The 15,971-nt window shown below is 45.6% G+C and overlaps 1 protein-coding gene across 3 annotated transcripts in view; it reads left to right on the top strand.

Annotated features, from left to right (window-relative positions):
- Window positions 1-15,971, top strand: part of LOC129840219 (cytoplasmic protein NCK2-like) — a 54,183-nt gene that overhangs the window by 33,539 nt on the left and 4,673 nt on the right. For 2 of the 3 annotated variants that reach the window (XM_055907894.1, XM_055907893.1), the window contains exon 3: window positions 9,236-9,477. In XM_055907894.1, the coding sequence (XP_055763869.1) occupies window positions 9,252-9,477 (226 nt within the window). In that variant the 5' untranslated portion in view covers window positions 9,236-9,251. The remainder of the gene's footprint in view (window positions 1-9,235; window positions 9,478-15,971) is intronic. The other variant, XM_055907895.1, reaches the window with a different exon arrangement.

The following is a 15,971-nucleotide window of genomic DNA, read 5'->3' as shown; positions in this document are numbered from 1 at the left end:
TATAAACAATTTGTGGGCAGAACTGAAAAGCGTGTGTGAGCAAGGAGGCCTACAAACCTGACAAAGTTACACCAGCTCTGTCAGGAGGAATGGGCCAAAATTCACCCAACTTAAGCTTGTGGAAGGCTACCCAAAACGTTTGACCCAAGTTAAACAATTTTAAAGGCAATGCTACCAAATACTAATTGAGTGTATGTAAACTTCTGACGAACTGGGAATGTGATGAAATAAATAAAAGCTGAAATAAATAATTCTCTCTACTATTATTCTGACATTTCACATTCTTAAAATAAAGTGGTGATCCTAACTGACCTAAGACAGGGAATTTTTACTAGGATTACATTTCAGGAATTGTGAAAAACTGAGTTTAAATGTATTTGGCTATGGTGTGTGTAAACTTCCGACTTCAACTGTTGTGTCAGATGTGTTGATTTTGTAATCTACACACATTCTGCTAGCTTAACCATCTGCGTCTTCATATTAGTGATACACAACTACACATCAGCCCCTCAACGGGATTGTGGACTAGTCTGGACAGCAGAGCAGAAATGAATTCATCACATCCCAGGCTGACATATCCAAGGGCATTTATTATTACGATGATGACGATGGGGATTACTCTGTCTGTCTGGGCATCAGCACACTCAGCCTGTCTAAATGTCATTTCCCTCATGCTCAATGGACATTTATGGATGGAGGATATTTTTCTCAATTGTTCTCTTCCTCTTTCTATCATTTCCCCCCTCGCTTTTCCAGATGTAGAATGATCCCTCTCTTTGCCCCCCAGTGCAGTGTTCTTGGCTGCTGTACACCACGCTCTGAGCATTATGTTGCTGTAATAAAAATGGAAGCTGCCTTTCGGGCTACTGCCGTGTTCAGCTCTGGCTCTGCATGTCTCATCCTTCTGGTCTGTGTAGACTCTAGCTGTAGGCCCAGTGTTTGAACAGGTGTTCAGACAGAAGCACAGCAACAGACTCCAGTCCTCCAGGACCACAATCCTGTTTTTTGTTGCTCCCAGGCAAAGTGTAAATGTAGCACTCATTCAAAGGCAATAAGGAAAGGTAGCAGACTCTGGCCCTCAAGGACATGAGTTATTCATCCTTGTGTTGAGAGAGGCCCAGAGAAGCTTAGCTGGCTTCTAGGCTATCTGCAGGGGTTGATGGGTGGCTCAATAGCAGGTGTTTCAAATAGGTTAAAAATGTCTGTATAACTGTATGGGGAGGAGTGGTGTGCTTGAAGACTCTACTTCACCTCTGGGGTCCCATCAGACTTGGTTGCTGTAGGATACCTATTAGAGATCAGAGGATGACAGAGTAGTTCATGTAGTGGTTGTGAAAGAGTGGAGCCTAGGGACTACCTGTCTCCTGTCACACACAACGGGGTTTTCAGTTAGGAAAAGCCGCATTTTAATTTACCGGACTCGTATGCATTGGGTGCGTCCACCCACGGTGCTCAGAATCACATTAATATTATTGTAATTCACATTAACAGAACATGCAAGTCTATAGGATTCGACAGGATTCAACAATGTGCGGTCCTCACCAAATTCTGATGCGCACTTTGACGATTTTAGAATAATTGTCCACATGTACTTTTCCTCAGCCAACAAGATGAGTAACAAACTGCAAAATCACAAGTCTATTTTAATCTACTATCCCCCATAGTAGAAAAGTTGACGTATTCTATTGGTAGCTTGTTGTATAGCTTGTTGAGAAAGAAATGGCCTATTCCAAACACTCTGGGACAGTTGTGGGATGATAGATTCCAAAGTCATACAACCAGTAGGCCTAGTCGACATAAATGCAACAGATCAGAACGTTTAGCTTAAAATGTTGATAAACCATTATTTCTATACATTATAAACGCAGCAATGTGACAAAGCATAATGCAATTAGCGGGAAAACACCAGTCAATAGCGCACCGCAGGTGCAAGCAGTTTCAAGTGACAGAGATGAAAATATCCGTTCGAAGAGGTGAGATCTAACATGCAACAACTGGCATGGGTTGCTAAAATGACTAGGATCTTGCCTTTGCCTACTGGATAATGAAATAAAGTTGATATAAAATAATTGCCTCCACGGATATGGTCAACATTTTGGCTAGGCTACTTTAAAGCAAGGGCCTCATAATATGTAGGAAAACATTAAGGTTTCAAACAATTAAGTATATGTTTTCAAAATGCATACTCCCTCCGGTTCATTGCAAAGTGGTGTGTGACGTGCTGAAGAAGCCTGCCTTCCGTTGCCTGTGCGTTTGCTGTTTTGAGACGCTGCAGCAGCAGCTCTCGCGCTGTCTGACAGATTTCCCGCTCAAAGACTGTATGCTGTACGCGTGAAATAAATGAGATACGTAACGAATATACTGTACACGCGCACCAATTTAATACCACTAAATGATGCTAATGAACCTATAGACCAATAAGCATGACCAGTCAAATGTATTTACATCGACTAGTATTTCCATCAATCAATAGGATAAAAACCATTCTTTCACAATGGTTTTTTTTCTTCTCCTGGACAATTGGCTGGTGCCAATTTTGTTTTTCAGCTTTTGTATTTTTTTTTGCTATTACAGGTTTACAGAAACCCTGACACACACACACACACACACACACACACACACACACACACACACACACACACACACACACACACACACACACACACACAATTTGTCTATTAGTTCCACACTTCTCACATGCCCTCCCCTTGGCATGGCATGGCATGGCATGACATGGTACCCTGGCAGTGGTCCCTGCTGTCAGGGCTGGTTAGGCCTAGGTGAGCTGAGACATGCCACCCAGCCAGCAGGGGGGGTTGAAGGGGGAGCAGAGAGCACAGCTGGCACTGGGAACTGTGCTGAGCCTCTGTGCCTTACTGGGCCTCTGTGTGCTCTGCCTGCTTTTTTAACCTATAATTCAGTCGGGACTGGAAGCTCTGCACTGCCTGCTACTATAGCCTCTAATCCAGTCGGGACTGGAAGCTCTGCACTGCCTGCTCCTATAGCCTCTAATCCAGTCCGTACTGAAAGCTCTGCACTGCATCCCAGTCTGGATCTACAGGTTTCCTGTTCTTTATAGCACTCTGCTGCTCTCATACTGAGTCATACAGGTTTCCCGTCTGAGGTGGTTGTCTTTATAGCACTCTGCTGCTCTCATACTGAGTCATACAGTGGCATGGTGATGAGCCTCTCTTCCAGTTGCTCTCCTGGTCTTCACATTGATCATCATTGGTCCTCTTGTCCTATTTTCTCTAATGAAATACATCAGTCTTTCTTTCTCCCTCTCTGTCTTTCTGCCCCCTCTCTATCTCTCTCCCTTTGTATTACTCACCCCAACCTTCTCTCTCACCCCCCCATGTTTCTCTTAGTCTCCCCCTCTCCTCCCCTTCTCTCCTGGTTCTCAGACGAATGCAAAGGATCCTCAAATTGGATTACAGAGCTAGGTGAGATGGAGATGAAGGAATTGGCTACATTGGGCCTGGTTAAACTCGTTAGGAATCTCTCTCTACAGGCAGCTCCGACCCTGCTGCACATTTATGCAAATACACTGAAAACTGGTCCACGTCCTCCTCAGCCTCCTGATCCTATCCCCACTAGGGTAATCTCTGCTCTCCTGACCTCCATAAGCACTCTCTGCTATTGGTTATAATAATGCTTTTTTTTATACATGCTTTGTGCCCTAATGAACTATTAAAGACTTTAATAATAACTTTAAATAATACCTTCTTAACCTTCCTCTCAGTTCAGTATTATATTTGTGGAAATGCACAATATACATAAGATGCACAATGAGAAATAGTGATTTTTGTAGACCACGTGTGTGTGTGTGTGTGTGTGTGTGTGTGTGTGTGTGTGTGTGTGTGTGTGTGTGTGTGTGTTTAGATGAGGCTGAGATCTTGACCTTCTGTCTCAGTTCTCTTCTGAGATGCCAGAGCAGGTCACGATCTTCCAAACCCTCCTGAATAAGCCTCGGACAGCTTGTCTCCATCTTCTGAGAAGAAAATGCATTATAGTTATTTCTCCATGTTGTCAGATTCCTATACTCTACCATAACTGTTTTGACTGATTTAAGGTGTGAGCAATGTTTTATTTCCCTTTTATGAAATATTATATATCTCCTGAAGAACTTACCACGGTACCATGCTGGCGTTCCACTGCACACCGAGCTGAACAGGGTGTGAGCAAACAGAGCAGAGTGGTGATGGAACAAGACGACAACCTAGCTGAGTTTGTACGTCTCAGGTCAAAACATGGATAGCCATTGCTATCCATAACGATCATTTTGAAAAGATTGTCATTTACATGATTACTTTAGAGATAAAAAACGACCGCTACGGATGTTACGCCCTCCGTTATGGATGTTACGCCCTCCCTTATGGACGTTACGCCCTCCGTTATGGATGTTACGCCCTCCGCTATGGACGTTACGCCCTCCGTTATGGATGTTACGCCCTCCGTTATGGACGTTACGCCCTCCGTTATGGATGTTACGCCCTCCGTTATGGACGTTACGCCCTCCGTTAGGGACGTTACGCCCTCCGTTAGGGACGTTACGCCCTCCGTTATGGATGTTACGCCCTCCGTTATGGACGTTACGCCCTCCGTTATGGATGTTACGCCCTCCGTTATGGACGTTACGCCCTCCGTTATGGATGTTACGCCCTCCGTTATGGACGTTACGCCCTCCGTTATGGACGTTACGCCCTCCGTTATGGATGTTACGCCCTCCGTTATGGACGTTACGCCCTCCGTTATGGACGTTACGCCCTCCGTTATGGACGTTACGCCCTCCGTTACGCCCTCCGTTATGGACGTTACGCCCTCCGTTATGGACGTTACGCCCTCCGTTATGGACGTTACGCCCTCCGTTATGGACGTTACGCCCTCCGTTATGGACGTTACGTCCTCCGTTATGGACGTTACGCCCTCCGTTAGGGACGTTACGCCCCCCGTTAGGGACGCTACGCCCTCCGTTAGGGACGTTACGCCCTCCGTTAGGGACGTTACGCCCTCCGTTAGGGACGTTACGCCCTCCGTTACGCCCTCCGTTATGGACGTTACGCCCTCTGTTATGGACGTTACGCCCTCCGTTATGGACGTTACGCCCTCCGTTATGGACGTTACGCCCTCCGTTATGGACGTTACGCCCTCCGTTATGGACGTTACGTCCTCCGTTATGGACGTTACGCCCTCCGTTAGGGACGTTACGCCCCCCGTTAGGGACGTTACGCCCTCCGTTAGGGACGTTACGCCCTCCGTTAGGGACGTTACGCCCTCCGTTAGGGACGTTACGCCCTCCGTTATGGACGTTACGCCCTCCGTTATGGACGTTACGCCCTCCGTTACGGACGTTACGCCCTCCGTTACGGACGTTACGCCCTCCGTTACGCCCTCCGTTATGGACGTTACGCCCTCCGTTAGGGACCTAACGCCCTCCGTTACGGACGTTACGCCCTCCGTTACGCCGGACGTTACGCCCTCCGTTACGCCCTCCGTTACGGACGTTACGCCCTCCGTTACGGACGTTACGCCCTCCGTTACGGACGTTACGCCCTCCGTTACGGACGTTACGCCCTCCGTTACGGATGTTACGCCCTCCGTTATGGATGTTACGCCCTCCGTTACGGATGTTACGCCCTCCGTTATGGATGTTACGCCCTCCGTTATGGATGTTCAAAATCTTAACGCGTTTGTCATTTTGAGGTTTAGTACATAGTACATCATGATTGTATAATTACAGGCAGTCTGAATATAGTGTACAAGGCCAGGCACCACAACCTAATACATCACCTTTTCTTCTCTTTATCAATATGATTTGTATCCAAGATACTGCCAATCCACTTTTCTGGACACTGAATGAAGTCTTTATATTTTGGGGTGCTTTCAGTTGAAAAGTCACTAGGGATTTTAACAGATTGTTGATAAATACTCTTCTCATCTTTTTGTCTAAAAAACAGTACTGCCATGTATGAGAAATTCACTTCAGCATATATTTGGCAAGAGAATCTTAGCTAGAACACATACATTTTCAAGATATCAAAAATATTCAAGATATCCACAATTTCAAGATGTCAACAATTGCTTCAGGAAAAGTCTGAAGAATTCTTCTCAGAACCAGCACACTAAATCTGGTGAATGCAAAAGCTTCTGAAGCTAAGATATCACATCAGTAGCGATGGGGGAAAATTGCTGCACTTACATATCGAGAATATTTTTGACAATATATTGTATCGTTTTGACTATCGCAGTTTTCCTTTTGCGCTAGTTGCCTGTATCTGAACCAAATGTTTTTCCTTCATAGCTTGTTCTCCATCTTCTTTTTTAAATAGAGGGCCAAACTTGTTTTCTCATGACCGTTACATTACCTGTCTCTTGTCCGTCTGCAGCAGACATATGGTGAACGATATGTTTGGACCGTGGAATCGCAATAAAATCACAGTATTGACTCGCAATACATATAGATTTGCAATACATCTCATATAGGCACCTAAGTATCGCGATAATGGCATATATTTACAAGACAGTAGAACACGCAAACAAAACTCAAGACACTTACATTTGTTCTGTATTGCTTCATGAACGCCTCATATCCATAACTAACACTGGTTTACAGCTGTGAGTGGAAGAACAAGAGTCCTTTCTAAAAGCCATGAAATACGAAAGTGTAAAAAACTGTTTTTGAGACTTGGCCTCCTACTCTGTAATGGTCAAAATTCATGCAATTTCCTCTTTTAAACTGGTAAAAAAAAAATGGTGAACTGCAACGTATAGACCTTAAGCATAATTGGGAATGTAGTTTAGTTTGGAAATGCCTAACTTTATTTGTATATGCTTAGGTTGACTTTCCCACGGAATCATCCAATGCTTGGGATAAAACCTACAAGGTTTAAAAAAAAAAAAAAAAAAAAGGAGCTTAGGGTACAATCAGACAGAAGTCTAGTTGACGAACTAAAACTGTATAATCAATGAAGATGGTTTAATATCCGTTGAGGTTAATATGTTTTACGGCTTTGCAATTTGCATATCTGTTTTCAGCATTAGGCCCAAAAGCAACTTCTGCTTGAAAATAATGCACTTGTTTGTGTCTTTAACCCTGCCAGTTGATGAGAGAAGACTGACAGCCTTTATCAGGCTCTTCCTGCCTTACGGTCATGGATGAGAGAGGAAAGAATTCCAGTAGTGTGACATCATCACTCTCAGACAATAGTGGCTTTCTCTTGCTGGGTCACTGAGATTCTTTACTGTAGCCTTACTGAGTCATATCGAACTCAATGGGCTGTAGAAATAACAGCGAATCAGTAAAGACACAACTCTTGCAGGCCCACATACTTGCTTCCTGGACCCTGGTTAAACCTATTCTTAGACTAAAGAGCACTTTCAATCGAGGCACGCGTGCTTTTTATTCGAAGAGTTTGATCTGGGTCTGCGAAACTGTCCTTCTGAGTTGAAAAGAAAGACCGTGTGAACTGTGAATAAGGCGGTCTCAGTCAGGCGGAGAAGTGGCCAGTGGTTAGTGTGACAGCTCTGAGGTGTGTGCATTATCATTTTTGCTTGGCGCCTGGAACCCCCCAGCCCTCCCTCCCTGACTTGTCAAGGCCGTCCCGCTGAAGGGTGATGGGTGAGAGGGCTGGGGACTCCGGTGCCGGCTGGCTCACAGCCTCATCCCCGTGGAGGGTGTCAGGACGATGTGGGAGCGCACCTCTGACTGGCCCTGGAAGGAAAAACGGCCTGTCACTGCGATATCTCTCGGACACCACACAGTCTTGCTGGAGACACCATCCAGTAAAAGAGCACTCCATATTCTCTCGCTCTCTCTCTCTGGCTTTCTCTCTTTCTCATTCTCTCTCTTTCTCTCACGGTCTCCTTTTCTACTTCTCATCTCTTTTACTTCCCCCCCATGTCCCTAATGTCTCTATCTTGGTATCTCACTCTTGTTTTTTCCCCCTCCCTCCCTCCCTCCCTCCCTCCCTCCCTCCCTCCCTCCCTCCCTCCCGCCCTCCCTCCCTCCCTCCCTCCCTCCCTCCCTCCCTCCCTCCCTCTCTCTCTCCATGAATAGACACCAGTCCTTGTGTTGTTTACCCCCAGTGTGCAGCAGCACTAGTTATCTCCTGGATCTGTTTGATTTATTCCTTATTAGGCCTGCAGGTGCTGGCTGCCTTACCTCCCTCCCTCTCTCTCTCTCTCTCTCTCTTTCTCTACTCGCTTCTCTTTCTCTACTCCCTCCTCTTTCTCTACTCCCTCCCTCCCTCCCTCCCTCCCTCCTTCCATAAGCCGTGTTTTATAGACACATTTAACATAGAACAGTCCTCTGCTCAGTGTGTCACTGAATAATTCAGCACATTTAAGATGAATAAGAGAAGCTGGTAAAAGGGAGAGGCTCTTCTGTGGTTTGGAAGTAAAGTGTGAACTCCCAGCTTAGTGGTTCCTTTGATTACTTACCTCGAGTCCTGAGTGTCACATATATTCATTTACACACACACACACACACACACACACACACACACACACACACACACACACACACACACACACACACACACACACACACACACACACACACACACACACACACACACACACACACACACACACACACACACACACACACACACACACACTAGGTAGGTCTCAGCCAACCTGGATTACAGGGCAGAGAGGCTCTGCCAGATGTCTTACAACAACAGACACGCGAGTGCCAAGACAAGGCCTGCACACAGTCAGTCTGAGACACACACAGACCATAGTGGTGGATGGCACCATCCCTCTGAGATTGGCTTCAGAGTGTATGTGCGTGTGTGTGTGTGAGAAACATGTTCTCTCTCTCTTTCGTGTTTTTCTAGGGTTGCACGGAAACGGCTCACCTCATTATTTTATTAATGCGTGTGTATTGCTGGTGTTCATCTGTGTGTGCGTTTTCGCGTGTTATGTGCCTTGTTAACTAGGGCAGGGACGATTCCTTAGTATCGTGGCAAGGAAACAAAACACAAAGTGGATTTGACTTCTTTAGGAAAACAGAGCTAATATTGTAAAAAGACAACATTATGTCGTCATCCAGAGTCACATGTACTTATTTTCCTAGCTATAGCTCACAATATTTTACATACATCGTTTTTAAAGAACCAAAGAGTTTTTGTCTTTTCATTTTTGCCATGGAAAGAATATCGCGATAAGGGCATCGTCACAGCCCTGCTGTTAACCCCACCCTGGCCTAACAGTATGTCTCTCTCTGTTCCAGAAGGACTCCATGAAAAATGACGGAGGAGGTGATAGTTATAGCCAAGTGGGACTACTCGGCTCAGCAGGAACAGGAACTTGACATCCGGAAAAACGAGCGGCTGTGGCTCCTGGATGACAGTAAGACCTGGTGGAGGGTGAGGAACGCCTCCAACCGGACCGGCTACGTACCCTCTAACTATGTGGAGAGGAAAAACAGCTTAAAGAAGGCCTCGCTGGTGAAAAACATCAAAGACACACTCGGTGAGTTGGGTTAAGTGTGTAGGTTGGTGGACGGGTGTGGGGGTGTGTGTGTGTTTGTGCGTGCGCGCGCGCGTGTGTGTGTATGCGTGTGCGTAAGACAGGGCATCTCTCTGGTGTTTTCTAGGGGTGCACAGAGGCGGTGTGGCACACACAATCTCTACGTTGGGCTAAGTAGTGTGTGTGTGTGTGTGTGTGTGTGTGTGTGTGTGTGTGCGTGTGCGTGCGTGTGTTTTCTTCTCTGCTGTTTTCTAGGTGTGCCTCCACAGAGGCGTCTCACCTCATGTGATTCATGCGGATGAAACACTGTTAAATGCTTGACTACCTCACGCACTTACACTCTCCGGTTAGCAATGATTTCTCAAGGATGGTGATTTGTAAACAGTATGTTTAATACAGGAGACTTTTGTTTTGTAAGGCATCCCTTAGGCTATTCGTTATCAGGCAAGGGAAAGCTGGTGTGATCGATGAGGAGAAATTCCGGTATTGAAGCAGCTTTTGTTCAGGCATTGAAGCATCTTCTTCCAAGGTCAGAGGAGGTAAGGACTAATTCAATATGAAGTGCAGGGGTTTTCTTGGATGGACAACAGCTAGGATTAGCTGATCTCTGGTAATTCTCACTGTGGAATAACTGTGGAATAATAGGGTAGAACTCTCACCCTTATTAGGCAAATGAATTAATCTCCGTTGGTAGAAACTAAGATGTTCATACTCACAGAGAATTGGAGAGAATTTCCAATGGCGCGAAAGGGCAAGATAATGGAATTTTCATTATTTTCATTTTATTTTAATGGTCGACACTCAAGAGTGATACGAGGCAATAGGAACTGACGCTGTGATGAGACGGAACCTTGCCATCCAATTTTATCAGTGAAGAATAGACGCTTGCATCAGAAATGCACAAGATAGATGAGACGTCTAACTGAAAGATTAGGATAACTAGCCAAGAGGATTTCTCCCACTACTTTGCCTAGTTGTCAGAGGTCTTGACAGTCAATGCAATTAAAAACCTGCAGTTTGTCACACACACACACACACACACACACACACACACACACACACACACACACACACACACACACACACACACACACACACACACACACACACACACACACAGAGACCCAGTTGTTCGTTCTAAATGTTCCATTGCCATCCTGGCTGGCAATGTTCTTATCCCTTCCTTGCTAGCTAGCCAACTACGGCTAATGTACAGTCACGTCAAACAGTGCATCCAGAATAACAGCGTAGTAGCTGCATTTGTGTTTGTTTAAGCTGTTTTCTAGTGACATTTATTTGAGTACATCCATAACAAAGATCTAATGATGCACAATTTGCCTGGCATAGAAAATGTGCTCTCTCGTCAGGACACTTGTTCAGAGGAGCTAGCCAACAACACAGCAAACACAATCACTTCAAACTGAAGCTGGAAAGTCTGCAAACTAGCGGCACTACGTTTCGTTTGACCTGTTCTCTGTTGACATTTCTTTGTATATGTCTATAAAAATGATGCTGATTCATGATTTCGACTGGCTGAGAAAAGCTGCCTGTCTGTCTTGTCCTGACTCTCGAGCCCGACATGTTCATTACTACGGGACAGCTGGAGATCAAATGTCAATATTGAAACAATGTTGCAAATGTCAGAGAGACAGACAGCAAGTTAAAATACAGATCTCCGCTATTGAAAACCTATTGCTATTCTGAAAGAAATGGGAGATAATGTCTAGATGCTTTTTACAGTGGAGATCAAGTTTATAAGTGGTCTGGCTGGGCTGATAAGACAGTAGATTGCGCAGTGAGATTGAACAGTGTAAATTGGCATTGGAATGCGCTTTTAACCAATCAGCGTCCAAGATTAGAGCCTCCCGTTGTATAAATCGTGAGCAACCTGAGGGTGATTTCTGCTGCTAACAGTGACACATACTCTTCCCTATCAATCCAACTATTGATCAATTAATGTAACCCTGGAGACACTGTTTAAAGGGGGAAGTCTATATCCACTACAGCTCTCTTTGTTCTCTGGGCCCAGAGCGCTGAGAGCACTGAAATAATGTTGTCAGGCCTGTAGTGAGACAAAGAGCTTTTTGGCTTTGCATGCACGCCACACGCCCACACACACCCACCCACCCACCCACCCACACACACACACACACACACACACACACACACACACACACACACACACACACACACACACACACACACACACACACACACACACACACACACACACACACACACACACACACACACACACACACACACACACACACACACACACACACAAAGCCAGATCACAGGAGCATAGCTGGAATAGTTATTGAGTGTTCTCTCTCTTTGAGATGGAGGCAGATGAAGTGCTGTGAGGTGGGAGGCGAGTGTTACGGCTTTGTGCATTCCTCACACTCAAATACCATCAGGCTTACGTACTGTACACCGTAATTCCTAATGCGGACACACGCTTAAACATACGCTTAAACGCACACACGCCTTGAACACACACACGTGAACTTGCTGACTGCTATGTTCTTGTTGTATTGAATGGGTTGCATCCCCAATGGGGACGAGTATAAATGTCAGACCATAAACCAATCATCTCCAGCCACCTGCTACAACCTTGGCTTCCTCCAAGGACAACCCCTGTATGTGTGTGGCTGGACCTCCATCTGTTTTCTGATTGGTTATTACCAGGGTTACTTCAACCAGTGACACGTAATGCCTTCTCCAAGGCAGGTGTTATGCGATATTTTCACTGGAATCACCTGAGAGACAATATTTGCTTTAGTCACCAGTTGATTTGAATCCTATCTAGTGTAGGCCTACTTATTTTCTATGTTTATTTAGTCATAAAGAGGTGTGTGTGTGTGTGTGTGTGTGTGTGTTCGTTCCATCCTAAGTAATCAGGTTTGTCCAGTACATAATCATCTCTAACCACTGAGGTGTTATAATTGCCAACACAACTGCAGCCCTATGTAGTGATTGAAATGACCTCCGTTTCTGTGTTGGAGCTGGGTCTACTGATACGCTTCCAGTGTGTTCTTAGCTCTCCATTGGGTGCCAGTCAGTATAATGCTCTGCCTGTGGAAACGTTGGCTCCGTTCACCTTCCCACAGAGAATGACCTGGTGCCAACCCAGCTAGGATGAAACTCAACTCAATGTCCTCAGTTCATCTCAATGGAACAGTTCACATTGGGTGCATCAGAAATAGACACCCTGTTCCCTATATAGTGCACTACTTTTTTTAAACCAGAGCTCAGGTCAAAAGTAGTGCACTATATAGTGAATAGGGTGCCATTTGGGACACAGACAGTCTTGCCAACAGGAACCTTTCAAAGCAACTAAAACTATAATCTATCTTAATGTTTCTTTACGGACTATTGAATAATCATGACATTAAACAAACATGAGTTGGGTAATGAACCAATAAGGCCCGAGGGGGTCTGGTATATGGCCAATATACCACAGCTAAGGGCTGTTCTTAAGCATGACGCAGAGTGCCTGGATGCAGCCCTTAGCCGTGGTATATTGGTCGTAAACCACAACCCGTCGAGGTGCCTTATTGCTATTATAAACTGTATACCAACTTAATTAGAACAGTAAAAAGAAATGTCTTGTCATACCCGTGGTGTGAGTCTGATATACGACGGCTGTCGGCCAATCAGCATCCAGGGCTTGAACCACCCAGTTCATAATGAGGAATAAATAATGTTTGTCGAAGATGAGGCTAATTAAAATTGGCTGACATAAGGCAGTCAAGTAGATTTAATTGTGTTTAAATTAACCCTCCAAGTACAGTTGTCTGTTGAAGATATTTTTAAGAAATGACTCTTGCTTATCAGTGACTCTGTAAACAAGGTGGTTAACAGAGGCCTTTCCTCTTGATTAACTACATTCTTTATGAGTCTTGGCACTTCGCAGAACTCATTCTGGTGTGCTACTTCCATTTGATTTGATGTTTTCTCTCTCATAATGTCATCGTAATGAGGGTGGTGTTCAGGCCACTGTAAAAGCTATAGGTCACTGGCTCTGTCAGTACGCTGTTCAACCACTCAGGGCTGGCAGTTGGACATTGTTGTTACGGATTGATTTGTTGCCATGCGATGTATATGGTCACGTTGTCTTTGCTTACAACTTCAGGGGCCCAATTTAGTATGCTGCTCAGGTAGGGGAGACGACGTGTCTTCTAGTTAACCAGAGGGTTGCTGGTCAGTGCTAAATGTTAGCGTTTTGAAAGTGTGTATTTTCAAGCTGATCGTATTGCAGTCCTGATATAAAGCTCAAACCACGTCGTGTTTGTACGGAACTTGTGAAATGCGTTTGACAAAAAGTGGTGCTCGGCTTACTCCGAGCCAGGTGCTGATACTGCTGAAGTTTCTTCCTATCTGATTGAAGAGAGTTGTCAAGGGAATTGAGTCTGTGATGGGCGATCTGAGGACAGAACAGACGGAGAAATGGCTGCTCAGACAAGAACGACTAAGGCTCGATTTGACAAGTGACGGAGAGCGATGGGGAGCTGTAGAGGGGTGTAGAGTTAAACGATTAGAGTATTGTCTGGGAGACGAGCACTCTCGCCTCCTCTACTCCCTCCATCCTACCACACTATCTTCCTCTCCATCTTCCTCCATCCCTCTCTTCCTCTAAGTACACCCACACAGCTTTCCCAGCTATCATCCAGAAAAAAACGCCATTTAGATCAAATGAGTTCCCGTCAAACATCAGATAATCATCTTACTCTGTTATTCAGCAGTGATTGTGGGGTAGATATAGGTAGAAATAGCCTAGGTATTCGTTTACAGTATATCCTCCTTGTGCTGGAAATTCAATTTCAGACCGAGGCATGGAGAAGAAAATCAGCTTTATGAAAATTGAATAAAGCAAAAGTTGTTGGCAAGTGATTCATTGGTCTCATACCACACCTTAAGTGAAGTGTCTCATCGGGAGAGAGAGGAAGGAGGGGGAGAGAGAGACAGAGTGGGAGGAGGGAGGGAGAGCGAGACATCGTTGGAGGAGGAGGTAGGAGAGAGAAGAGGGAGCGAGTGAAAAGAGCGAGACAGACTGGGAGAGAGCGGAAGAGAGAATCGCTGCTTTCATGGACACTAAGTGCCACCTGGACTCACATTCTTCTTATGGATCACATTGCTACTTAATTGGTCCACCGCCCACCATGCTATTATCTATTATTGGAGACCATCAGTTTTATATTGCAAAAAGAACATTCTGACTAAGCACGGCCTGTTCCGTTTGTCAGCCCATGAAATGGGCCTATATCTGTGATTGATACTGAATAGCTTGGCATTCACTTCTCATCAAATTACTTTCTATTCTCACTCCTCCAGTACCACTGCAGTAGCCATACATGATTAGTGTTACTCTGCAATCACCATTGTGCTACATTGAACAGTTGTCCCCAGGTCCTCCACATTGCTTCCCTGCAGCGAGCTGGATGGGGTTGTGCCTGGCCTGTTCTCCTTCATCAGCGTAAATTAAGAGCGTATCGTTAAGCATCGACGAGTCAGCTTTATGGGTCCACACTGTGACTCGCCTCGGGCCTGGTGGGTTGGATGACTTGGTGAGGGCCCAGTTGGATGGATGACTTGGTGAGGGCCCAGTTGGATGGATGACTTGGTGAGGGCCCAGCTGAATGGATGACTTGGTGAGGGCCCAGTAGAATGGTTGACTTTGTGAGGGCCCAGTAGAATGGTTGACTTTGTGAGGTCCCAGTAGAATGGTTGACTTTGTGAGGGCCCAGTTGGATGGATGACTTGGTGTGGGCCCAGTAGAATGGATGACTTGGTGTGGGCCCAGTAGAATGGATGACTTGGTGAGGGCCCAGTTGAATGGATGACTTTATTTTTTTTATTTTACCCCCAATTTTGATCTTGTCTCATCGCTGCAACTCCAACTGACTCAGGAGGCGAATGTCAAGTCATGCGTCCTCTGAAACATGACCCACCAAACCGCACTTCTTAACACCCACCAGCTTAACACCCCGGAAGCCAGCCGCACCAATGTGTTGGAGGAAACACCAGGCACCCAGCCCGCCACAAGGAGTTGCTAGAGAGCGATGAGCATAGTAAATCCCACCCGGCCAAACCCTCCCCTAACCCGGACGGCGCTGGGCCTATTGTGCTTTAGGCTCTCAAGGCACTTCCTCACGATTTATGCCTACTTGTTTTCTAAATTATCTTTCAGGTTCCAATTAGCGCTTGTTGTTTTCTAATTAGTATTGTCACTGTCATCGCAGTGTTGCTTAGTGGGGGCGACTGTGAGTTAGCGTGTCGTTACTGTTGTGGTGTGTGAGCGCAACACAGAGTACCTTGTTTGTTGTTGCATGCTGCAGAGGAATGAGCATGAAAGTCATGGATCAGCTGTCAGTTTGCCAAGGAAGGAATGCATGTGTGTGTCATCTCTTGTTGCGTGTGTGTTCATAGAAAGGTTGTGTGTGTTCATAGACAAGCGTGTGTGTTTAAATGCCAATCTCCCTGCCTGCCACTTG

Source organism: Salvelinus fontinalis, chromosome 41 (genome assembly GCF_029448725.1).
Source record: "Salvelinus fontinalis isolate EN_2023a chromosome 41, ASM2944872v1, whole genome shotgun sequence".
Classification (NCBI taxonomy): Eukaryota; Metazoa; Chordata; class Actinopteri; order Salmoniformes; family Salmonidae; genus Salvelinus; species Salvelinus fontinalis.
This window is presented reverse-complemented; position numbering and strand designations above follow the sequence as displayed.